Source organism: Didymella exigua (assembly GCF_010094145.1).
Source record: "Didymella exigua CBS 183.55 unplaced genomic scaffold M421scaffold_8, whole genome shotgun sequence".
Taxonomy (NCBI): domain Eukaryota; kingdom Fungi; phylum Ascomycota; class Dothideomycetes; order Pleosporales; family Didymellaceae; genus Didymella; species Didymella exigua.
The window spans coordinates 1,057,727-1,082,442 of NW_022984782.1; the positions used below are offsets into that span (position 1 = coordinate 1,057,727).

The 24,716-nt window shown below is 53.3% G+C and overlaps 10 protein-coding genes across 10 annotated transcripts; 5 read left to right on the forward strand and 5 right to left on the reverse strand.

The window, feature by feature from the left end:
* Positions 1-25: 25 nt before the first annotated feature.
* On the forward strand, positions 26-1,909 carry M421DRAFT_58218 (PTR2-domain-containing protein; the record flags this gene model as incomplete). The annotated part of the gene is made up of 2 exons (XM_033595575.1): positions 26-398; positions 447-1,909. 2 exons carry the CDS (start codon positions 26-28, stop codon positions 1,907-1,909), a joined length of 1,836 nt encoding a protein of 611 aa, XP_033450880.1.
* Positions 1,910-2,283: 374 nt separating this feature from the next.
* Positions 2,284-3,726, reverse strand: M421DRAFT_412907 (uncharacterized protein; the record flags this gene model as incomplete). The annotated part of the gene is made up of 1 exon (XM_033590438.1): positions 2,284-3,726. One exon carries the CDS (start codon positions 3,724-3,726, stop codon positions 2,284-2,286), a length of 1,443 nt encoding a protein of 480 aa, XP_033450881.1.
* A 646-nt stretch (positions 3,727-4,372) lies between these two features.
* On the reverse strand, positions 4,373-6,093 carry M421DRAFT_3666 (uncharacterized protein; the record flags this gene model as incomplete). Its single annotated transcript, XM_033589721.1, has 3 exons — positions 4,373-5,754; positions 5,805-6,029; positions 6,084-6,093. 3 exons carry the CDS (start codon positions 6,091-6,093, stop codon positions 4,373-4,375), a joined length of 1,617 nt encoding a protein of 538 aa, XP_033450882.1.
* Positions 6,085-8,262, reverse strand: M421DRAFT_418926 (purine-cytosine permease FCY21). The gene has a single exon (XM_033591944.1). The coding sequence runs from the start codon at positions 8,029-8,031 to the stop codon at positions 6,385-6,387; it is 1,647 nt and encodes a 548-aa protein (XP_033450883.1). The 5' UTR covers positions 8,032-8,262; the 3' UTR covers positions 6,085-6,384.
* A 660-nt stretch (positions 8,263-8,922) lies between these two features.
* Positions 8,923-11,002, forward strand: M421DRAFT_418927 (alpha/beta-hydrolase). Its single transcript, XM_033591945.1, has one exon. It carries the CDS (start codon positions 9,314-9,316, stop codon positions 10,760-10,762), a length of 1,449 nt encoding a protein of 482 aa, XP_033450884.1. The 5' UTR covers positions 8,923-9,313; the 3' UTR covers positions 10,763-11,002.
* A 239-nt stretch (positions 11,003-11,241) lies between these two features.
* M421DRAFT_3669 (ribosomal protein S5 domain 2-like protein) lies at positions 11,242-11,997 on the reverse strand (the record flags this gene model as incomplete). Its single annotated transcript, XM_033589724.1, has 1 exon — positions 11,242-11,997. One exon carries the CDS (start codon positions 11,995-11,997, stop codon positions 11,242-11,244), a length of 756 nt encoding a protein of 251 aa, XP_033450885.1.
* A 292-nt stretch (positions 11,998-12,289) lies between these two features.
* On the forward strand, positions 12,290-15,916 carry M421DRAFT_418929 (uncharacterized protein). Its single transcript, XM_033591946.1, has 2 exons — positions 12,290-12,541; positions 12,595-15,916. Exons 1-2 carry the CDS (start codon positions 12,388-12,390, stop codon positions 15,639-15,641), a joined length of 3,201 nt encoding a protein of 1,066 aa, XP_033450886.1. The 5' UTR covers positions 12,290-12,387; the 3' UTR covers positions 15,642-15,916.
* Positions 15,917-16,607: 691 nt separating this feature from the next.
* Positions 16,608-18,119, forward strand: M421DRAFT_418931 (uncharacterized protein). The gene is made up of 3 exons (XM_033591947.1): positions 16,608-16,746; positions 16,812-17,252; positions 17,301-18,119. The coding sequence occupies exons 1-3, from the start codon at positions 16,723-16,725 to the stop codon at positions 17,742-17,744; spliced, it is 909 nt and encodes a 302-aa protein (XP_033450887.1). The 5' UTR covers positions 16,608-16,722; the 3' UTR covers positions 17,745-18,119.
* Positions 18,120-18,371: 252 nt separating this feature from the next.
* Positions 18,372-22,002, forward strand: M421DRAFT_418932 (RNI-like protein). The gene is made up of 2 exons (XM_033591948.1): positions 18,372-21,337; positions 21,391-22,002. Exons 1-2 carry the CDS (start codon positions 18,791-18,793, stop codon positions 21,754-21,756), a joined length of 2,913 nt encoding a protein of 970 aa, XP_033450888.1. The 5' UTR covers positions 18,372-18,790; the 3' UTR covers positions 21,757-22,002.
* Positions 22,003-22,600: 598 nt separating this feature from the next.
* On the reverse strand, positions 22,601-22,993 carry M421DRAFT_418933 (uncharacterized protein; the record flags this gene model as incomplete). Its single annotated transcript, XM_033591949.1, has 1 exon — positions 22,601-22,993. A coding segment is annotated over exon 1 (199 nt), but the record flags the coding sequence as incomplete, so codon positions are not given.
* Positions 22,994-24,716: the final 1,723 nt, after the last annotated feature.

Here is a 24,716-nt window from a genome sequence, read left to right on the forward strand (position 1 = left end):
CCTGCGTCAATTGACAATCGCCAGGATGGCTGCCATCGTCAACACCAAGACTAGTCTCGAGATCACTAAGGGTGCGACTGCCCTCGACCCGATCCCTCTCGACGTCAGCGAATCCAACTCGGTTTATGACGAGGACGAGAGGCTGCTAGGCCCCTTCCCCACCGAGGAGGAGTGGGCGACTCTTCCTCGCGTGGCAGGTCGCATTCCCTGGACAGCATGGACCGTTGCTTGCGTCGAATTTGTTGAACGCTTCTCGTACTACGGTACATCCGCCGTATTCGTCAACTTCATTCAGAAGAAGCTTCCTCCTGGCAGCACGACTGGCGCCGGTTTCCTTAAGAAGCCCGGATCTGGTGCGCTCAACATGGGACAGCGAGCGTCAACTGGAATGACCACTTGTGAGTATTTTCTATCAGTGCTGCAGAGTCACTACTAACGAACCTCAGTCAACCAGTTCTGGTCCTATTTCACACCTTTGTTCGGTGCCTGGATTGCCGACGAATACTGGGGCCGTTACAAGACTATCCAATGGGCCAACATCATCTCCGTCATCGGTCATGTTATCTTGATCTTCTCGGCCATTCCTCAGGTCATCGTCAAGCCTAAGGTTGCCATGGGCATCTTCTCCGTTGGTCTCGTCGTGATGGGAGTCGGCACCGGTGGATTCAAGTCGAACATCTCACCCCTTATCGCCGAGCAGTACAAGAACCAGAAGGCCTACGTCCGCACCAAGAAAAACGGCAAGAAGGAAATCGTTGATCCCGCCACCACCACAGCGCGAATTTACATATATTTTTACCTGCTCATCAACGCCGGTTCTCTTACTGGTTCCCTCGCCATGGTTTACTCCGAGCACTTTGTAGGCTTCTGGCTGAGCTTCACCTTGCCGACCATTTGCTACCTGCTCTGCCCTTTGATTCTTGTATACTTCAAGAACACCTACAAGCTGACGCCTCCCACTGGTTCCGTCATGGGTAAGGCCTGGAAACTCATCCGCTTCGCTAGCAAGAAGAGCGACCGCAAGAACATCCTAAAGGACCCTCACTTCTGGGATCGCATTAAGCCCAGTGAGCTACGCGCTCGTGGTGAGACCCTCCCGAGTTTCATGACTTTCGATGACGAGTGGGTTGACGAAGTCCGCCGTGGTGTCCTTGCCTGCAAGGTATTCCTTTGGTACCCTCTGTACTGGCTTGCCTACAACCAGATGATGAACAACCTCGTTTCTCAAGCCGGCACGATGAATTTGGGCAACACCCCGAACGATATTGTTTCAAAGCTTAACCCAATCTTCATCGTCATCGTTATCCCCATCATGGACTTCATTGTCTACCCTGCCCTTCGCAAGGCTGGTATCGTCCTCTCGCCCATCAAGAAGATCACCGCTGGGTTTGCCCTCAGCTCGCTTGCCATGGTCTCTGCCTGCGTTACCCAGTACTACATCTACAAGATGAGCCCCTGCGGTAACCGGATTAACGAGCTCACCAAGGCCGGCCAGGACTGCAGCGCTGACATCTCGGTCTGGGTTCAGGTCTTCCCCTACGGTCTGGTCGGTATGTCCGAGGTGCTCGCCTCCATCACCAAGCTTGAGTACGCATACACCAAGGCTCCTGCCAATATGAAGTCCACCATTCAGGCTATTGCACTGTCTACCTCCGCTGTCTCCGCTGCCCTTGGTCAGGCGCTTGTCGCTCTCTCTGATGACCCTCTCCTCGTCTGGAACTACGGATCCGTTGCTGTCATTGCTGCTATTGGCGGTGTCGGTTTCTACCTGACCTTCCGCAAGGCTGATGCTGAGGAAGACGCCCTCAACAACCTTAAGACGAGCAAATACCTGGGCGGCAGGGCGCAGGGCGATGCAGAGAGCGTTGAGGCTTATAGTATCAGGGACGAGAAGAACCAAAAGCTATAAGCTCTTAGTGACGGTGGATGGTTGATACGAGATATACCCCAATGTAGCGTCTTTTAGTAGAATGGATAGTGAACAGTACGTATCCTTTGGCTCTGGCGGGGTCCTTCACTGTGGTCATATTGAACATTGCAACTGCCATGCCATGTCGATAGTCCGGGCACTGACAAAGAAAAAATGCATGACTTTTCGAAGAAGTGGCCGAGTTAGGCAAGCGTTATTGGCTACGCTTTGCACTTTCTATGTGCCCTGTGGCACTTACCTATCGCCGCGTGCTGACAGAGGATCGTTTATTAGACCTTGTATATGCTTACTAGACGATTTCTCTCGACTTTCCTCATTCACTGTCCTTGTTTGCTACTTACATCGCGAAAGTCCTAGGACCCTGTCGCCCACCTAGGCAGTATACTCTCCTGGGTCCTCCCACCCCAAACACCCCGCAGTCTCAAACTCGTGACGCCCCAAGTACTCCCACGCATGTTTTGCTGAGCTGAATTAGGAGGTTCATCCGTAGTATCAATCTCAGTCTGCAGATATGGCCCGCTTTCAGTATCGTCAATGCCGTTCCGGTTTCGCACCCGCCACGAACCTAAGCCCCATCCGCTCCTTTGTGCCTCATCTTGATCTTCCCCAACGACCGTCTCGGACGACTCTGCAGCTGACATTTCAAGGTGCAGATCCCCTCTACTTGTCTCTTGCGTGACATGCATATTGACAGCAAACATCTCCTCCAACTCCGCATTCCTCCTTTCGACCTGCGCAATCTTCTCCACCGCCAATCTCCCATGCCCAATCTGCTGCTCAAGTAGCTGTAATCTTGCAGCCTCATGACATTCGATAGAATGTTCCATCGCTCTTAGATAGCCCTTAGACTGCGTTTTCGCAAACTCGTGGCACTTCCTCATGTTCATCATTTCGATCTGGTTTGCATTCAGTACGCCGTGCAGGGCTTCCATCCTCTCGTGAGATCTGTCGCTGTCCGCAAGTGCACCATCGAGATCCTTCTGAAGTGCTCTGATCTCCTCTTTGGCATCGCTGTACCCGCGTTGTGCAAGCTGAAGCGCTTGTTGCAAAAGTCGGATCTCGGTTTGTGCATTGTTCTTCTCCTGCGCGACGACTTCGAGGGTGGATACAGCTCTAGCCTCTGCGTTCTGCGCAATGTGCATCGACTTAGTGGCAGCATCTCTGTCCTGATCACTTCTCCTCAGCGCCTTCTCGAGCTGTATAATCCGAAGTCTGGACATACGCAGCTTATCGTCCTGGCTGAGAACGATTTTCTCCAGCTCTTCTAGCACGCCCCGCGAGAGGATCATGAAATCTGTGTCCACTGTGTGATGGCAGGTATACACTGGGTATTTGGTCTGTGATCCGGAGAGGTGTTCAATGATGAAGTCGACCTCATGATCGACAACCATACCATCGGCGTGGGCGTCATTAGTGACCGTAGATGAAGTCGAATTTTTTTCGATACTACTGTCGCTTTGATCCCGCTTGTGAGCCTCTCTTTTTTTCATACTTTTTGCGACTCCGTATCCCTGGGATTTGACCCTAACACAAAGGGCATCGATCAGTGCATCGGTTTCCAACCTATTCTCCGGCGACGACATCCGCGACAAGTCCAACGAGTCTTTCGAGTGTTCCACAGACCTCCAGGAAGTGATATCGCCATGGCTGGAGGTATTCTCCGGGATTTCAGCTGCATCAAGGTCTAGTGCTGGTATTTGCGCTTCCGCGCATAGGGATTGTACGCATGGCGAGATAATTCTCGAACGATCTGTATATGCTGCGGCCAAGGGAAGTAGAGCCGGTCTGAACCTCATTATTGCTGATCGGGAGAAGTGTTTTGACACGGTCGTGAAGAAATACGATGTGTTGTTGAGAAATGTGTGCTCTGTCAAGTCGTGAAAACGGCACGAAGGTTGAGCTCTGTTAGCATTGCCCGTGTCGAAATTTGAAAATAAAAATCATTCAATGTGCCATCTTGCGCACAAAGTGATATTGAATTCGTTCCAGAGGAGCTCCACCCATGGTTCGCATGCGTATATTCCCGTTGCATGAGGCTTCAGGGTCCCGAACAAGCTAGTGAGAAGCAAGACCCCAACTTTGGTTACAGCACACAGCCAATTTCTATGAGTTCAATGCTCCAAATACAGTCCATAAGCAGCCTTCTCATAGTTCTCAGCGCGTTGGATTATCAAACACCTCTATCCGCCAGACCATCACGCATTTACCGAAAAAGGAGCGCCAAGCTGGGTCGCGGGGGTTTGATGATTTGAGAATAGAGAAAATCAATACGAAAAGATGGAGATGCAGACGAGGGTCTTCCGATGATGGATCTAGCATCATGAAGGCATACATCAGCGTGGAATTATTCAGCAATGTGTTAGATCGATTGTTCGTTACCTGACTAAGCTTTTTGAACAACACTTCAATGCCGCAGATCTGTCCATCCATTCCACGCATCATTCACCAGTAGGGCCTAGGCTCAGGAGCAAGAAGCCAACCATCCTCCTCATGGGGGAACGTGCAAGGGACCGTCGGACACTGACCGAGGCGGTGCTTGAGACTGCACCTCCATCTGGAGCATTTCTCGTTGTTCTCAGTGCAGTTGCGGCAACGGGCTTTATTATCGCAGCTGATATTCTTCGTGTAGCACTCGGTACAGCCGAGCACAAGAGGTGAGAGCTTGGAGGTAGGTACAGGGTTAACGAGGTGAGCGGCGCCACGAAGAGACTCATTCTCGTTCCGGGCACGCTCGATCTGCAGCTTCCAGGTTTCGACCAACTTCTCCTGGTTCTTATACCTGGTGCGCCAGCGGTCGCACTCGCTGCTCTTCTGGCTCAGCTCAGCCTGGAGTTTGCTAACTCTGTTGAGTCTACCCTGGAGGTCTTCAATGGTGTCTTCGAGTTCATTCACTCTGTCGTGTTCGGCAGCGTACTTTTCCTTCAAGTCATTTGGCTGTGTCACACAAGTGTTGATTGCCTCCAGGCGAGTGTCAGCCAAGGCTCTGTGCTCGTTGTTCTGCAGTCTCTCGGATCGCGTGAGTGCCTGGATTTCACGAGTCTTGACCTCAGCCAAGTTGGAGAGTTGACGCTCACTGCTGATTCTGTCCTCGCTCAGCTGGAAATGGAGGTAGTCACGCTCTCCAGCGATGTTGGCATAGGTTTGAGCAGCGCTTTCCGCCGCCTCAAGAGCCTCCCTGGTGGTACCAAGATCCAGCTGCAGTTGCTTGATCTCGACATCCTTCTGAGATAGATTGCGAGCCATAGTAGCCTTCTGAGTCTTGTTCTGCTCGTTCTGGTATTTGAGATGACCGATCTCCGCTTGGAATTCTTCTTCTCTGTAGGCCCTTGATGGTGGCCTCTGCTTCTCGAGACGTGCGATCTTAAGCTCCAGTGTCCGCTTCTCATCCTTGAGTGCCTTCACATCTCTACCCATGGCGTCCCATGTGTGCATGGCGACTCTTACGACAGGCTCCTCGGGATTCTGAGGCTCGGTCGACTCGGCTGGCGTAGGAGGGGTGATAGGGCCGGTGCGGACAGGAAGCGCGGCGAGTGGCTCGGATCTAGGTGGGAGGGGGGGTATAGCGAATTCTGAGTGTATAAGCTGGGCAGTCGCGTTGTCGTCCTCATCATCTTCGACTTGGATGTCGCCAAGCTCTTTCAGCATCGACTCCAGTCGCTGCAGGTTCTGCTGACTGTATTCCGTGGTAGGTGAGGTGACCGCAGATGTGGATGAGCAAGCTTGGTTCTGGAGGTACTCCGCAACAGAGCCATCGGCGTGATACGGGCGCGCCAGCGGTGAGAGTATGCTACTCTCATTGCTAACACGGCTGGCGAACTGCACGCCTGGAGACAGTCAGCACGCTGGTATGGTTCATATCGATGACTGAATTTACCACTGGTTGCAACTGACAGTGAGACTCTTGGCTTAGGGGGCAAGGCTGGCGTGTAGGGCTTCTTCGCCTTCATCATGACTGTGAGGTAAGAGAAGCTGTCTCGCTTCATAAGGCTGCAGCGATTGGCTGCGATCTTGCTGCTGGAGGTAGTCGCGACACCACCGGAGGATACCGAGCTTGTCACGGTGTACTCATCAGTGAGGCTGATTAGGTCGTCGTCGGCGTCTGGATGGTGTTTTAGCAAGCTAATTACATTGTTATGATAAACTGAATACTAACAGGAGGGCATGTTGGCGCTCGAGCGTATGATGACGAGCGCGGTTTGGATAGAAGCAATGCGTGGGCGAGGACGATATCAGGGTAATCGTTGAGGTTGAAGTCGAAGGTTTATGAGTTGTGACCAGGACTCAAGGTGAAGGCGCCGAGCCGTGCATACGAGGAAGGCGTGGTGAGCGAAAGACAACATTTTGCACTCGTTCTACTTAGAGTGCACAGTGTCACCGGAACCATTCTGACACCCCTGGGATCACTCTTTTGCAGCTCACTTACAGTCGTGACTTACGACGGTCATGTCTGGTGCTCACCTCCCAAACTTCTTGATCTCCAACGTCCTCAGAGGAGGGTACACCAGCGCAGCCCACGCGAATCCAACATAGTTACCCATATCCGCACCATAAGTACCGACGAGCAGGGCAATAGGGCTATAGTACAAGATCTGCGCCATAAACAGAATCGCACCAACCCAGCCTATCGCAAACGCAATGAAGGCAGCGATGCCGAGTGGAAGCTTCTTCTGCTGGTTCCACAAGTCCCAATTCCAGCCCATTTTGCGTCGAAAGATGAAGTGCTCCTCCAGCACGATCGCAATCCAGATAGACACCCAGTACCCCATGAGCGCAAGGAAATTCGTGAAGATCTCGGCGAGATGTGCACGCCCTGCTAGCGCGCAGACGGTGTATATAACAACGCCCACCGTATTCCATATCACACGCGGCACCGCGCCGGCCCATCGTCCGAGAATCTGTGCGTCAATACCAGAGCTGTAGGTCGGTACGATGAGGTTGGCGACGAGTCCAAGTGCGACGATGGCGCCGCAGAAGGAACCAAAAGCGCCGAGTGGCGCATAGGCTTCGATGATTAGCGCACCCTGAGAGGTGCTGTATGCGGCTTCCCAGGAAGTATTGATCAGCATCCCGCACGCAAGCCCAATGCCTAAGATGAAGGCGAAGGTGAAGCTGCACAGCAGACCGAGGAGGGTCATGCTGAAGATGCAGACCGAGGAGGTGTGCGCGGGGTAGTAGACGAAGTAGTCGGCAGCACCGCCGCCATAGGTGATAGCTGCGGCGAGCGTTAGGCCGAAGAAGCTGATTCTGTTGCCGATGATGGTATCCGGGTTCTCATCACCTTGCGACTCGGCGGAGATGTTGAAATGTGGCCCCGCGACGCCGGCAAGGATACACAGCACGATAAGCTGCGGCAGCCACGCCCAGCGCTCGTAGTAGTGAAAGATCTGGTACCCAAAGGTAGTGATCGCCCACGCAATGACCGCAACAATGACGATGCCGACCACCACAGACATGCGTTCGCCAGACACAGCAGAGAGAATCTGCCCCGCGACAACGCAGTCAATCATCCCATAACCCAGCAACACAATGATATTCAGCACCACCACGATCTTGCTCGGCCACCATCCCATACTGTATCTCGAGAAAATCATCGTCCGGTTCCCGCTCTTCGGCCCAAACGTCGCGATATACGCCACCATCACTGAGCCCACCAAGGCACCAAATATGCTCAGCAGCACACTGTCCAGGAATCCGAGAGCAAAGACAGCTGGGCCTAGCATGCCTAACGTGATGTTGTTCGCCGCGAGATTGACGCTAAACCACATGATTGCGACCTGCGAATAGCCTAGTGCTCTTAGATCCTGGCGCTCGTGGTCTTCTACGCGCTGGATGCCGCGCGCTTCGAGATTGTACGCGACTAATTGTCTTTCAAAGCGCCTCCACACTTGCTTCAGCCCGCCAGTGCTCTTTGACGGGTGCTCATCGGTGGGTAGCGCATCGTGTACACTGGGCGCAAAGGCTGCTTGTATAGATTTCTCATTATCCACATCGTTTGCTCCATGTGGCATATTCGGCGCATCGATCGGGTTCGTCATGAGGGGCCGGTGAAGGTGGCTGCTATGCCAGTCAGTAGCAGTCTCCCATCTGGAGTCGCAAAGCATGAAGTCCTTTCGCAGGCGTTAACCTGATCAAGTTCAGACCGTGTCTCTCAGATCGCTGCCCTCCACACAACATCCAACCAAGTGTCGGCCGGACAGTGTGCAGATGAGTTGCGAACACCGGTTCTCATGCTTGCTGCTAAATACCTCGATCAGGTGTTGTGCTGCGTGAAGACGACATCTTGGCGTGTTGCCGTACTTTGGGCGCTTCATATCGCGTAGAAGGTGCTATTTGTTCAAAAACCTAAAGAGGCGAGATACCTAATTAGTTGATGAGTTCAATGGGCGAAGCGTGAGGCTGAAGAAAGGTTAGTGCCGTGCTCAACAGACACGGGACGAACCCCCGCTATTGGTGCGCCACTGAGATGTTCGCTTGCACCAATTGTGCAGGTCACGATGGAAAGACGTATTCTGGTCATCAAGCTCTGCGAGGGAGCAAATTCTCAAAAGAGAGCGTCTGTATGGATGAGATTTAATTGTTGATGTCGAAGAAGGCGCGTTGGCGCGTTGATCCAAGCGTCTTACCTACCTATGCACCCAGCACGCGATCCTTCCAAATCTGCGACTGTGACCTCTGCCCTTAGTGCTCCTTGCTCTCTACTCGTACATTGTCAGCAACGAAGACTCTCTGTAACACCGCTTCGGTAGCTTTTGATCTGCAGGAACGAGCTGGACCTGCTGACGTCATTATGATCTTAGACAGTACGCCCAGGATCTCCCTAAAAAATAGCACAGCAACTAAGAGCTGCGTCCTTAAGCCATTGCGCGATTTTCAACAGCAATTGCCGACATCCTCCATAGACGATCCGCACTAATGACGATGTGCCGAATGCACAGTTTGGTACCTAACAGACGGACTGCTATGCGGCTGCACCGAGATCTTAATTGATTCGGCGACTACTGGACTAGCGACGGTATCGACACTTGGCGCGGTTCAACGAGATGCCGGGATCGCATGATGGCATCCCAATTTCAACGGCCGTTCAGATCTGGAGGCGATGCTAACCTGACCAGAGGTGATCGTCATCGACTACATTATCTTGTCGATCCGTACACGCTACATGCGCCGAGGAAAGTTAATTGCTATTTCCACGACGACGAACGACTCGAGCTACTCAGGCCGCCATGACAGTAAGGCTATGCAGGCGTCATGGCAGGCCGAAGAATCGTGACCGAATGGTTCATAGGTAATCCATATAATCCGGAGGCCCGCGAACATGGTACCAGTACCTGGTAAGCCTCAATCCGCACTCCTGGTACTGTGCTACATACCTGGCACCTCGAGATGCGTTCGTTCACATCTTTGGCTATCTTCGGCCTTCTTCCTCTATCTTTTACTGCACCCGCACCGGCTTTAGTGGCAGGCCCCGTACCGGAGATCACACCGGCACCTAGGTTCGCAACTGCGAGTATCGAAAAGCGACAGTTGCTTCCAAATTTGCTCAATGTTGCTATCGGCCTTGCGACCAGTCTTCTTAAAGATGTAGATAATGCTGTAGCAAACAGCAATCCTTCCGCTGTCAACTCTGCACTGGTCAAGATTCAACCCACGACAAAGCCTACTGCCATCTCGCAGGCCTTGGCACAGCAACAATCCGTCTGGGCATCACCAACCCGAACAAATATATTTGGTGCGATTGCAACACAGGTCGCCAACGGCCTTGGCCCCGCCCTCGATGGCACACTCAACACCGCATTGCAAGGCGGCCTTCCTGTTGGAGAGAATAGCATCTCCAACAACAACAAAGCAGTTGGCAACATCTACCCAAGTAAGAGGGGATCAAACGATCCCCAGTACTCCATCTCTGAGGCACATCTCCGCGCTGCGATCTTCATCCCGTCAGGCTTCACTTACGGCAAGAAGACTCCAGTTCTCTTCGTTCCAGGTACAGGCTCATACGGCGGCACCACCTTCGCAAACAACCTGCGCAAATTGCTCACCGGTCAATCCTACGCCGATCCGGTGTGGTTGAACGTCCCGGGCGCCATGATTGGGGACGCGCAGATCAACTCTGAGTATATTGCCTACGCGATCAACTACATCAGTGCCGTCTCCGCCAACAAGAAGATCGCTGTCGTCTCATGGTCTCAAGGCGGTCTCGATACTCAGTGGGTTCTGAAGTACTGGCCCAGTACGCGCAGCATCGTGCAAGACTTCCTCCCTGTCTCGCCCGACTTCGCCGGCACCATCATTGCCAACGCTCTCTGCCTCAGTTCAAATAGCCAGATCGGTGCCGTGCCCTGCAACCCCAGTGTAATTCAGCAGCAGCGTACGAGCAACTACGTGCAGGCACTGCGCAAGAACGGCGGCGATAGGGCCTTTGTCCCAACAACGACGTTCTACTCCGGCTTCTTTGACGAGATCGTCCAGCCACAACAAGGCACTGGCGCGTCCGCCTTCTTACCAGCTGGTCTCGCCCCTGCAACAAACATTGAGGTCCAGACTTTTTGCGCCAACCAGCCCGGTGGCAGTTTCTACGGGCACGCAGGCGCTCTGTTCCATCCGCTGACGTACGCGCTGATTGTCGATGCGCTGACGCATCCTGGAACCACAGGGCAAGTCGGCCGTATCAATAGGCAGGCAGTATGTGCAAGCTACGCTGCGCCTGGGTTGGATCTGGACGATGTGCTTGCGACGAGTGGGCTGATTCCGGTTGCGGGCGTGCTGCTGCTGGCGTATCCGCAGAAGATGCTCACTGAGCCCCCGCTGAAGGCGTATGCTTTGAGGGGTTAGGAAATCAGATATAGTGAGCGTACAAGCGATCGTAATATATAATTGGGAGACTTTGACAGTTTATCCCTCGTTCCCTGAAGAATGAGCATGAGCTGTGAGAACGAGCTGTGAGCTTTTGGTGGTAGTCTGGAAGAAGTGCGTCGAACCATACTTTGTGAAGGGTAATGGACGACACAAGGGGCTCAGTAAATTGTCTTGCTCAAATCTGCATTCCTTGAGCCTGATCGTTCAGACTCACCCCTACAGTGGCTGACTGTCTTACTTCTTATGCCCGTCGTGCCGGTGTCGCGCCACGACCTTTCTTGCATATTCACCCATCGCTCGCTCTTGCATGAAGCCGTTCTACCAAGACCTCCCCTGCATACGTACGCAAATGGGCTTGACTCAAATACTACTCACAGTCAGCGAGACCGTACGCTCAGATACCTCTACTCTCAGGCAGGTGCTGCAAGTCAACGCATTTCAGGCCCCATCTTTCTTCACCCGAACCTCTTGCCATATCCCTTGACGACTCCATCGAGTATCCCCCTCATCCTCTTGCATCCCTCGATCCCGACCGCCAACATACCCTCGACCCTCTCCATCCGCACCCTCGTCTCCAACACACAGACCGCCACCTTATCGCTTTCGCCCAGACACCCCACAGTCAAAAACGGCAACTCCTGCTCCTCAAGTCCATTCAGATCGAGCAGCGGATCATCCACGCTCGCATTATCCGCGGCCGTCGCACTCGCGCTGCTCGCCGCTGTGCACGCGACTAAATAGTCCGTCATGGGAATCCCAGCATCAATGAGCGCCAGCGTCGCCGCATTGATGCACGCAGCCAGCAGACTCCCATCCTGGCTCAGAATGTGCAGGGAAACAGTAATCGTGCTGTGCGGGTACAAATGCGCCTGCACGACGCCGCCAAAGGCCTCGCGCAGACAGTGCTCCATCTCGCTTGTGCGCTTTTCGCCACGCCCAGTTTTCCGCCGGTCGGTGCCGCTGAATGCTGCGCGGGCAATTTCGACTTCCATTTTCGCGCGCCCGTTGCTGCCCCCGCGTTGGCCTGATGAACGCCCTTCGTGCGGTCCGGTTACGCTGCATAGGATCTTCGTGTTGCCCATTTCGAGGTACGAGGAGCCGTCTGCGGCTGCTTGGGTCGATATTTGGGCGTGTGTGCGCCGCAGTTCGTTCCACCGTCTGCCATCGAGGCGCAGGAGGGCGAGGGAGTAGGTCGATGTGTCGAGCGGCATTGTGGAGGAGGATGCGAGGCGCTTCGATTATGGGAGGATGGAGAACTTCGTGCAGCCAATGCTATTTTGGTGTGATATCGGCGTGGGCGTGAGAGGCAGTGTTGTTGCGTAGTCGCGGTTTGTTTGCGGTGGTTTCAGTTGATGACGCTGGGTTCGATATATTTTGGATGGTCAGAGCACGGGCAGGGATCTGGCTGCGGGAACGAGCAGATGCCCCTCTTAGCGCTCACGTGCCAGCGCGCTCATGCGTGGCGCGTCGTCTTGACTGCGACGTCTAACCGTCAACAACTCCGGCTCAGCTGTAAAATATGTCAGAAAAACGCCGTGAAAACCTGGACAATCTGCGCAAGTTCTGCCGTGTGAAGACCTCCAGGGTCCCACCCAGCCGCCATGTCGTTCTCGCGCAGAAAGTCCAACAAAGAGTACCACAGAGCTCTGCAGTCCTTCGCTGAGAGTGAGGCTGTCAGTGGCGGAGAGAGTGACGATGGACTCGACACTGTTGAATCGTCTCGAAAGGAATTGGACCTCTCACAATATATTGAAGGTGAAGTATCGATCCTTACGCATGACAAGCCAACCTTGACTGACACATGCCAGCACTAACTCAAACACAAAGTCAGTCGCAGAGAACCGGAAAGCCAAAGTTTGCGAGTGATGCTGTAGATTTGCACTCTGACGAAGACGACGCGTTCGAGGCTGCCCCTGCGCATTCGGAAACAGAAGATGACAAGCCAGCTCCAGAATCAGAGTGGTCCGAAGAAGACACGCTCGCCGTGTACTCTGCGTGGAAGAACCGCAAGACACTCAAACGCAAGCGTGCCGCAGCGGAGACCGTCCGCATTCGCCAGCAGAAGAAGTCGAAGGCAGCAGTGGCAACGAGCATTGTGGGCCGCAAGCCGCCGCCCAAGTCAAAGCTTCAAGACACGCGCGAAATCACTTTCAGTACTGACTCTGTCGCTGACGAGGCCGACGATGCTACCTTTCTTGATGATCCGATACCCTCGTACGTCGTGTCGCGGCAGAAGACACTCAACAAATTGCACGAAGCAGGGCTGCGTTACCCTCCTAGCTACTCGGACATTGATTTCTCAGACTCCGAGACTGAAGAGAAACCCCAGCTAGACGAAGCAGTCAAACCGCAGCGCAGGAAGAAGGAGACCATACTGCGTGACTCGGGGGGCGTCATACCAGCACCCATAACGCAATGGCTGCGCGACTACCAAGTCGAGGGTGTCGAGTTCCTGCACGAGCGCTTCGTCAAGCAGACCGGTGCTATACTGGGCGATGATATGGGCCTGGGAAAGACCATTCAGGTCATTGCTTTCCTTACTGCGGCATTCGGCAAGACCGCTATCAAACGCGATGCAAAGTGCATGCGCAAGATCCGGCGGTCTGGCGATGGGCGATGGTACCCGCGTGTCCTGATCGTGTGTCCCGGCACGCTGATGCAGAATTGGGAAGACGAGCTGGTTAAGTGGGGGTGGTGGGAAGTGTTCCGGTACCACGGCCATGCTGCAGACCGCAAAGGGGTGCTGGGGGCAGCGAAGAAGGGGATGCTGGAGATCATGATCACGACGTACGACACCTACCGTAGGAACGAGAGCGATGTGAACACAGTGGACTGGGACTGTGTCGTTGCAGACGAGTGCCATATGATCAAGAGCAAGGCGTCCGAAGTCACGATTGCAATGAACAAGGTTAACGCATTGTGCCGCATTGGTCTTACCGGCACAGCGATACAGAATAAGTATGAGGAGCTTTGGAACCTCCTCAACTGGGCGAGACCGGGTGCGTACGGATCGGCGCAGGAGTGGAAGCAGACGATCAGTCTGCCTTTGAAGTTGGGCCAGGCTCACGATGCAACGAACGCACAGCTCGCCGACTCACGTAGCAGAGCCCAAGACCTCGTCCACAACATCCTCCCCAGCGTTTTCCTCCGACGAATGAAGACGCTGATCGCCGATCAGCTCCCCAAGAAGAGCGACCGCGTCGTCTTCTGCCAGCTCACTGAAACCCAAGCAGACGCTTATCGAACATTTCTCGAAAGCGATAAATGCGAATACATCCGCACTGCAAAAGAGCCCTGCGACTGCCAATCCGGTAAACCCCGCGGCTGGTGCTGCTACACCTCCATTCCCGATACGGACGAGAAATGGGCAAAGTTTATGTTTCCCTGCATGGCCACGCTGCAAAAGCTTGCAAACCACATCGCTCTGATCGTGCCCTCCTCGACCGACACCAAAGATAAGCAAGCCAAAGACCTGCACAACCTGGAGACGGCGTGTCCCGCGACCTTCCAAGAGCTGTGGCGCAATCGCGACGCCATCCTCAACCAGTCGCAGCGCGAGTTCTGCGGGAAATGGAAAGTGCTCCGCCGCCTGCTAGACTTCTGGCACGCCAACGGCGACAAAGTGCTCATCTTCAGCCACTCCGTACGTCTTCTGCGATTGCTCCGCGGGCTCTTCGACGTCGACGGCACAAAGTACAACTTCTCATATCTCGACGGGTCCATGTCGTACGCCGAACGCATGAAAGCGGTGGCAGACTTCAACGCCGACCCGGCTCAGTTCGTATTTCTCATCAGCACCAAGGCGGGCGGTGTGGGGCTGAATATCACCTCTGCGAACAAGGTCGTTGTCGTGGATCCGAACTGGAATCCGGCGTATGATCTGCAGGCGCAGGACCGCGCGTACCGCATTGGCCAGACAAGGGACGTCGAAGTCTTCCGCCTCGTGAGCTCCGGCACGATCGAGGAGATTGTGTACGCGCGCCAGATCTACAAACAGCAACAAGCCAACATCGGGTACAACGCTTCTGAAGAGCGGCGCTACTTCAAGGGTGTCATGGACACAGCGAGTAAGAAGGGCGAGCTGTTCGGGCTGGAGAATTTGTTCACGTTCCAGGAAAATAGCGTCCTGCTCAAGGATATCATGCACAAGACCAATGTCGCGGAGAGTAGGGCAGGTGTGCAGGCCGTGGACTTCCAATTCGACGAGACGCAGCACCCAAGCGACTCCGAGAACGACCTCCTGAGCGACAGAGCCCTGGGTCTCGGCGCCGACGACGATTACCTGGCCAGCATCAAGCGCCTCGCAGACACCCTCACAACCCGTGGCGAAGTGGGGAAGACGCGCGGCCGCAAGAAATATCAGAAGAGACTCGGCGCTGATCCTATCAACGCCATCCTCGCCAAGGCAGGTGTCCAGTACACGCACGAAAACTCCGAAGTTATCGGGCGCTCAGAGGTCGAAGCGCGACTGGGCAAGCAAGCAATGGAGCTGCGCAACGACATCGACCTGAGCAAGCGGCTCGTATTCCAGGCCACGCAAAGCCAGAGCCAGACTCAGAGTCCGGGCGTGCATGCGCGTCCGTTGGCGTTTTCGGAGGGCGAAGATGAAGACGACGACGATTCCAGAGAAGTGGTTAGTGCACAGAAGACCAAGTTCCGCATCGCGTACCGCTACAGGGCTGATGAGCGCGTAAGGCGGAGACAGTTCTGCGCTATGGCGGGGAGCATGGGGTTTGACGACCCGGTCGAGTTCGCGCTGCTGGTGGAGAGCTGTACGCAGGCTGAGCGGCGGAGGATGCTCGAGCGGTTCTATCGGGGGCGGAGAAAGGAGATTGAGAAGGAGATGCTGGTGTGATGTGGAAAAGTGAGTGAGAGAGAGAGAGAGGGAGGTGTAAAACAAGCGTTGAGCGTTGAGATACCCCGTTCGATAAGTAGTCGCTGGGGTGGTCTGGCAAGGCGAAGGCAAAGTCGACCGAGCTTTGAATCCTGCCCGAGAAATCGGCAGGGTATCGAAGTGTGGAGATAAACCCGTATAGGAGGAAAGGTATAAGAGTTTGCTTGATCCAGTGGTGCGCGATCGGGTGCTTTGGCGCAGTCATGGCTGCGAACGACGGTGTCGTCGTCGTTCAGTAGAGCGTAATTTACGGATTTGTTCCGACCTCCGCGCAATGGGCGAGGCCTTTACCCATGAGTGAAAGGAAGCACTCTATCGTGAGCCCTCATGGTGAAGAAGAGTAGCGTTGGAGCGAACGAAAACAGCATCAGACCCGTACCAGCAACCCTTCCATCTCGTCCACACGTAGCCGTGGTTGAATTATTTGCTGTATGGGAGAACGCGTCGCTCTCACTTGGAGCCATCAATCTAGAGCTGCTTTGTAAGTTCCTACGTCTGGTGCGAACGCATATGCGCACGTCTGCATGTGATGAATAGCAAAGTGCCTTAGTGCATTAAAAATTCTGCGATCTAAGCGTCCACAGCAAGACATATCTTCGCACATGCAATTTTTGTGGCGATGTCATGCTAAATTTGAGGCCGGAAGTGTTAACATGTGACGGGGTGTGCCAGGATTCGATTGACAGACGAAAGCTGGGTGGGTCGCACTCATTTAGAGAGTGCTGCGAGTATGCATAGAATGCAACGACTGCACAGGGGAAGTTCGCTCTAATTTGTGCCAGAATCCTTGGTCCAAGAGCATTTGCGTTGTGCTGATGTCAGTCAGCTTGCTTTTTCGACGTTGTAATGATCTTCGCGCAGTGACCGCAGCCAAGTCGCTCGTTCCCGCTAAGCTGGCCGACGTCATAACTAAACAGGATCCAAGGCGTAGGATTAAGGCCTGTAGTCTGCAGTAGCACCCCAAAATTGCATCCGAATAACCGTGACGGAGGCACTACCGTACGGATCGCACGGAACAATCCAACTCTCGGCGCCGCAAGACATGGGCGAATATGAAGAGCTTGTGGTACGCAAATCCGGGGTGACGCATTCCTGTGTTTGCTTTTGCTGATCCGTTCTTTGCGCTTGCAGGAACTCGGCTTCGAAGGTGTTGATAAGGCTGTAGACAAGTACCACGACAAGGCCTTCGAAAAGGTCGGAAAACATTCCACAGTCTGGCATAAACGACACGGCCGCAACCAGCAGCGACAAGGACCTCGCAGACCACCTGCGGGTGAACCATCTCGCCCAAGGAACGGCACTTCGAGAGGCCGCGACGACAGCGACTCGGATCGCGAGATGTATGCTTCTGATCGCCGGCAAGACCGCGACTACCAGGATCGCGACTACCAGGATCGCGACTACCAGGATCGCGACTACCAGGATCGCGATTACCAGGACCGCCGAGGAGATGACCGAAGGGATTCGCGATACGTATCTGACGAGTCCTTCTATCACCAAGGGCCAGAAGCAGGCGCAGTGGTGATGCGCGGGAGCGATCCGTACAACAGCGCGCGAGGTTATGAAATCCAGGTATGTGGTTGTTTCCTGTTCCGGTTGCGCAGCACTGACACTGAGCAGCAATATCAACAGCCGCAGTACGACAACCGCCGCCCACAGCCCCAGAGACGTCGCTCGTCATGGTCGCCACAACGGCCTGGCAGGGATCGTGGCTACGACCGCCGTGCGCGCTCAAAGCTACGATCGAGGTCTCGATCCAATGATAGACAGCACCGAATCGCGGCTACCGTCGCAGGTGGTCTCATAGGTGGCTTGTTGGGCAACCAAGTGCATAAAGGCAAGAAGTACGATACAGCTGCGACCATTGCTGGAGCCGTAGTTGGTGGTCTTGGTGCGAGGGAGATCTCAGAGCAGTGGGATAAGCGCAAGGGACGAAGAGAAGAGCGTGAGGAGAAATGGGAAGAGAAGTACGGCGATGATCGAGGCAGGCGGAGCGATGACCGTGACGACCGCAACAACCGTTATGATGACCATCGGCAATACAACGACAGGGACCGGCGATGATGTTTCGCGCATCTGGATGATTCACGACGACTGTTACGATATCAGTGATGACTTTGGACGTTCCTTGGACATGGGTAAATGGCAAAAAACCATTGGGGGCTCTGCTCATGGGATTCTGACACCAAGACAAAAAGACATGTAGGGAAACACGCGACTTATGACATCAGCGAGGAAGGTGCGAACTGAGCTAGGAAATCATAGACCTGGCGAGTAAACTGTTGTTGCCTTTCAGACGAATGACGCTACGGGAATCCCGTGTCTGCGACATGATCTGAAGCGTAGGGCCGGCGCCGGTCAGGGTGAACGCTAGTGGCACTTCGGTCGAAATAATCTGGATATCCTACAGGGCTACATGACGCCCTCGCTGTGATGCGCTGAATATGAATGTTAGTTCGTGATGGTTGCCAATTGGACCAGTGTCTTGCGCAAGGAGGCAGCGGCGTGGGGGCTTTGCACGGCCCTGATAGCGACAGATTTCGCTTCGTGTTGGTGATGGCAGGGGCCACACAGGCCATTGTTTCAGGCGGTTCTTTCCTTCTATGGATCTTCTAGTGCTCGTTCCCGCACCTGGGTAGACCCAAGAGCCCATGTCTGTCGCATCCATCGTCACCATCACCATTCTCCGAGCAGCGTCACGCTTCACGCCGGCAGACATATCTTTATACCATCTGCGGCGAGGCCCTGCACAGCACGTGACTGCATTTTCTCAGGGCAACAGAGCGAAGACTATTCTTAGCACCACATTGCTTATTCTGTAGTTTGCTGTGTTCCCGCCCCACCCTCGCACCCACGAAGCTCCCACACCGGGCAGACGCGCCGCGCAGCTCACAAAAGACTCGTTGTCGAGCACTGCTTGTTATTCTCATACGCCACGCACGCGCACCATGGTCTAAGGTCTGCTACGCCCCTGTATTGCACCTGCCCCAGCTTCTGCCGAGCTCCTTCCTCGGTCTAGGTGAGGCGTGAGCCCCGCTCAGCAAACACACCGCCGTTCGCTGGCCTCGCACGCGTCGCTCCCAGCCAGCAACAGCACCTCCAACACAACAATGCGCCGCTACAGGCCTGGCGGCCCGGTGCGCGGGCACGGCACTGCTGCTGTGCCCGATTCTTTCGCCATGGTACGCGCCTTCGATAGCGACTCCAACCCTGCCAGACCTATACGTCCTTCACCGCTCGCTGCGAGTACCATTCATGGGCTTCCCCTCGATTTGCTCGACCGCCTGCGCTCCTTCCCTCTCTTTCAGGCCGCCCCTGACGCCTTCCTAGCTGCCATCGGTATGCATCTCAAGCCAGCACTGTACCAGACACACGACACTGTCCTTACTGAAGGCGAAACGGGAAAGGCTATGTACTGGCTCGTGCGCGGTGCAATGAGGGTCACATCACGAGACCAGGAGAGTATTTTTGCTGAATTGAAGCCTGGCGCTTTCTTCGGCGAGATCGGCATCCTTATGGACATCCCTCGTACCGCCACCATCATAGCAAACATGCGATCGCTGGTAGTGCGCTTGAACAAGGAGGATCTCATGAAAGAGCTGCACAGGTTTCCCGAAGTCCAGCGAGCTATCATGGACGAGGCCAAGGAACGACTCGCGATCCTTGAGCGTAAGAAGAAGGAACTCGGAGGCAACAAACGACCGAATCCTCCCGTGCGGCAGATCACTGGGAAGCGTGATCGTGAAGACGGCGACGTGGTCATGGCAGAGAGCGGCATACTGCGCGAAGGAGAGATTGTAAATGCCTACAAGAAGAGGAAGTCACCGAGCCCAGGCTTGACCGAGGCCGCAGCGAACAGTGCTTTTGGCAGCTTAGACGTGAACGTGCGGTCAATACTGAAAGAGCTGCCACTCTTCTCCGAGCTTCCGGATGAGATTCTCCACTTCCTGGGCATGCGCGCTCAGCCATGCTCTTTTCCACCATTTTACGACATCATCAAGCAAGGAACATCCGGTCGCGACGTCTACTTCATCGTCAAGGGCGAGGTTGAAGTGGTCAACGTCAAGCCAGCTCAGCACAACGGCCATACGGCTTTCGACCAGGGCAGGCGCAAGTCGATCGCAGCCGGCGAGCATTTCAATGAGGTCAAGGCTCGATTGAAGGCCGGGCAGTACTTCGGTGAAGTTGTCAGTCTCTCGCTAGCTCCACGGCGCACTGCTACTGTACGATCAGTGGCGTCAGTTGAGTGTCTTATGATTAGCGGAGATACCCTCAGCCAGTTGTGGGAGAAGTGCACGCCAAATGTACGTCGGCAGGTGGAATCAGTCGCCAAAGAGCGACTCGAGATGGCCAAAGACAACGATGTGCACATGTCAGATTCAGAGAGCACTCCCAAGATTGATGAGTTGGCCATTGCAGACACAAAGCGCCCGCGAACCCCAAGGGGAAAGGAAAGCGTTCCAACTGTCACCTTCAGCGACCTTCCTGACGCCGATTTGCCAGTCACACCGCCGCGAAGAGATGAGAAAACGATGGAGCCGTACGACCCGGATCCGTTCCTCAACACCGACCTAGACAATGTCCGGTCTAGATCAAGAAGGGGTTCACTTGCCCCTCCACTACCCGACTCACCCTCCAGTCCTACCAAAACCAGCTTTTCGAAAGATCCATCGCCGATTGGCTCGCCCCTTGGCACTTCGCCTGTCGGAACACCTTTTCTTGCACCGTCGCCCATACCAAAGCACACGTCAACACCGCCTGAACCAGCATTCGACTTCAAACGCCCGCGCATGATACGGAAACCCATTAGATATACTAGAGGCTTACTCCCGGATTCAATCCTTGTCAGGGTCTTCCAGAATTTCGACGTATGCGAGCTGATGCTGCTGCGACAAATATCGTCACATTGGCATAAGCTCATCTCGACTTCCCCGGATATACTCTACGACCTTGATCTTGCGAAATACAATCGCAAGGTCACAGATCGATCATTAGTAGATGTCATCTGCCCCTTCGCTGGCACTCGACCCAGATACATCAACATGAGCAATTGCTTCCACGTCACAGACGAGGGCTTCGGTGAGCTGGCTAAGACATGCGCTCCCGGCGTAAGAGTATGGCGCATGAAGAGTGTGTGGGATATTACTGGCCCTGCAGTCCTTGACATGGTGCAGAAAGCTAAGGGCTTAGAAGAGGTTGACCTGAGCAACTGCAGAAAGGTCGGCGATAACCTCCTCGCACGCGTTATTGGCTGGGTCGTACCAGACCATCCTCCACAGATGGTAATGGCACAAGCACAACAACAGACTCACGCAAACAGCCGACACAAGGGCAGAAATGGAGCACACCAACAAGCACCGACGCCCCTGGCTCCTGGGACTGTTGTCGGCTGTCCAAAGCTACGTCGCCTGACCCTGAGCTACTGTAAGCACATTACGGATCGCTCAATGGCGCACATCGCCGTTCACGCAGCGAATCGCATCGAGTCGATTGACCTCACACGATGCACGACGATCACAGATGTCGGATTCCAGCACTGGAGTATGTACCCATTTCCACGGCTGCAGAAGCTCTGTCTCGCCGACTGCACCTACCTCACCGATAACGCAATTGTCTACTTGACAAATGCCGCCAAGGCGCTGAGGGAATTGGACCTGGTAAGTCAAACAAGGCAGTGAGACCCATTGGATCGCAGCTGACCCTCTCTTAGTCATTCTGCTGTGCGCTTTCAGACACCGCGACAGAAGTCCTCGCTCTTGGTCTTCCGAACCTAACACACCTCAATCTTGCTTTTTGCGGATCAGCAGTCTCGGACACGTCGCTCCGTTGTATATCACTACATTTGCTTGAGCTGCGGAATCTCTCTGTACGCGGTTGTGTGCGTGTGACAGGCACAGGTGTTGAGGCTGTGGTAGAAGGCTGCAGAGATCTAGAAGTATTTGATGTCAGTCAGTGCAAGAACTTGGGCCGGTGGCTCGAAGCAGATGGTGTTCAAATGGTCAAGCAAAGAGGTCGCAGGGTCAAGTTTGAGACCGTTGCGGACGGCAGGTGGCGTGTGGGGCAACAGGCGCTGTGATTGGCGTTTTGCCGGAAGTTGACGGAGTCTGGCGGTTGGTGAGGTACGTTGGATGAAGGAGAGGCGTCTTGATCTTGCTTATTGTCTTGCTGTCTTCGCTTTCGAAGGCTTCGTCGCGCCGCATAGCGAGGAGTGCGAATCTGTTGTATCTATATGTTCTTACGGCGGACGGTGGTTTCTGATTACGATCGCTACTATGATACCAGGTACGTCTACGCTACGTATACCAATTGCAGCAGTTTGTTATCACACTCTAGACATTCACAAATCATTGATCTTCATGTACGAAATGCTGCGACAGGTGTACGGTACCGTGTCCGTGCGCGTGATGCGCCACTTCGCGTGATGCGCCACATCACCTCAACGAGCAACTGCAAATATGAGGTTGTAGAGTCACACACAATAGCTATTATTATAAGATATCCTGGTGGAGTCTTCTATAGGCCTATGCGACAGTATTATCTCACACAGATTGATTATATAGAGTGGCGATGTGGCCGCTGCGCGTAGTGTGGGTGCGAGGTACCAGGAGAGGTATTGCAGCAAGAGCACCACGCTGCACACCCACTACACGACGAGTCTTTGTCATTTTTGGTTCCGATTGTCTTCTGACCTTGCGCTTACCTTAATTAGGCAATTAAAAACTTTTTCTGGCGTCTCGATCGTGTTTTTGGGGCTCTCTGGCTGCCTTGCGTTCAGCTACTTCCTTGGCCTTCTCTGTTTTTACTCGGACTCGCTCTGCCTTCTCCCTTGCCCGTTGCTCACGCTTCTCCTGAGCAATCTTCTCCTTGTATAGCTTATTGGCCTGCCTCAGCTAAGCCATCTCGGCTTTTCTGAGTTCTCCTGCCTCCTTGTTTTATTGTTTAGTCCTCTCATAGGCGCGGGCTCTCTTAACTCGGCTTGGGGAGCAGAATTCTGCTCCACCAACGTTTTATAGGGGTTGCTTGTTGAAGTCTAGGGTTGTTCTCTTATTCTTATATTCTTCTAAGTCTTAAGGACCTTTTTGAGGCCTGCTATCTCATGGTGGAGACAAGCTCCTCCTCTTGTTGTGGAGTAAGCCGTTGCTGTGCAATGATCTTGTGTTGATGCGGCTGTGTCTCGCGTCGGTAAGTTCGCGTGAACGTTGAGCGCACAACACCATGTTGTTTAGCTATCCTTCTCCATGGAATATCTTTATCATAAGAATTACAGTTAGCAAGGGCTTCTTGTAGCGACATCGTGGCGTTGAGTTGTGGTGTTGTGAAGTATGGGTGCATGTACCAAAATGGCGCATCACGCGCACGGACACGGTACCGTGGCCGTGCGGCCGATGAGCCAGTTCAGCCGATGAGCCCACCCCAACGAGATATTAGTAATAGAAAAATGAAGCTGTAGAGCCACACTTAAAAGCTATTATTACAAGAAAAGTTGGTGTATTGCTATAACGTACCTCACAAGCGAGCTGATCACCCAAGCGAGCTGATCACTTTTGCCAAGACCACATTAAACTTTACTCTACCTACAATGCCTCAACGCAACAACAAGAAAACGCACCTAAACAAAGCAGACATACAGCTTGCTCTCTAGGCTATCCAACAAGACGCGACACTCTTCTAGTAACGCGCTGCAGCAATCTACAACGTGCCCTAAAGCACTCTTAGCACTTAACTTGCTAGAATCTCTTCACGACGCAATTGCAAGCCTAACATAATAAAGCTGACTAGTACTAAGGAGGAGGTGATTGTCCAGCATGTATTGAAGCTAGATGAGCGAGGATACTCACCCTGGCTTGCTGATGTGGAGGATATGGCTAATTCTCTGCTTGCTGAGCGCCACTAGCCCCACGTTAGCAAGAACTAAGCTGCTAACTTTGTTAATTGTTAGCTAGAGCTTAAAATTAAGTTTAATTGTAAGTACAACTACAAGAGAGTCCTGTGTAAGGACCCTAAGGTTATTAGGGACTAGTTCTAGTTAGTAGAGAATACTAAAGCTAAGTATAGTATCCTAGATAAAGACACCTATAACTTTAATAAATCTAGCTCTATAATAGGCGTTATATCTACAGGAGCTGTTGTTACAGGCTCTGAGCGTTAAGGAAGACTAAAGACAGTGTAGCAGGGCGACTAGGAGTAGACTAGTATTATCTAGGGTATTAACGCAAAGGGCTGGTCTATCCCCCCCATTATTATCTTCTCTAGCAAGCACCACCTCTCTACCTAGTACAAAGAGCCTAGTATACCTAATAACTAGGTTCTTAATATCTCTAACAACAGCTAGACTAACAACAAGCTTAGAGTTAAGTAGCTAGAGTACTTTAATAAGCATATAAAGGCGCGCACTGTTAGCAGCTACTAGCTACTTATTCTAGACAGCTACAAGAGCCACAACTTAGTTAAACTCTACTAGTACTGCAAGGAATATAAGATTATTTCCTTGTGTATGCCTCTATACTTGTTGCACCTGCTGCAGCTACTTGACGTAGGCTGTTTTGCCCTATTAAAGAAGGCCTATAGCTGCCAAGCTAAGTGGCTGATGCGCAGCAAGATTACTTGCATCACTAAACTTAAGTTCTTGCTGTGCTTTAAAGCGGCTTTTAACGCCTTAATTATAGAAAGTAATATCTAGGGAGGATTTAGAGGTGCTAGCCTAGTCCTACTTAACCTAGAGGCTGTGCTATTAAAGCTTAAAGTACAGCTGCGCATGCTAACACTACCTAGGCTGGCGGATGGGTAGGGTAGGGTAGGGTATAGGTATAGTCACGTGACTAATGGGTAGGAACTAGGTAGGGTACACGAGGTACCCTACCCAAACCGTTTGGATAGGGTAGCACGTGACTGGGTATAGGTATAGGTAGGGTAGCACGTGACTAGGTATAGGTATAGGTAGGGTAGCTAGGTAGGGTCTAGGAATGGGTAGTTATTAGCAAAATCTAGGTTACTACTCTAGACTTTGTACTATTGTATACTTTAGAGCATAAGTAT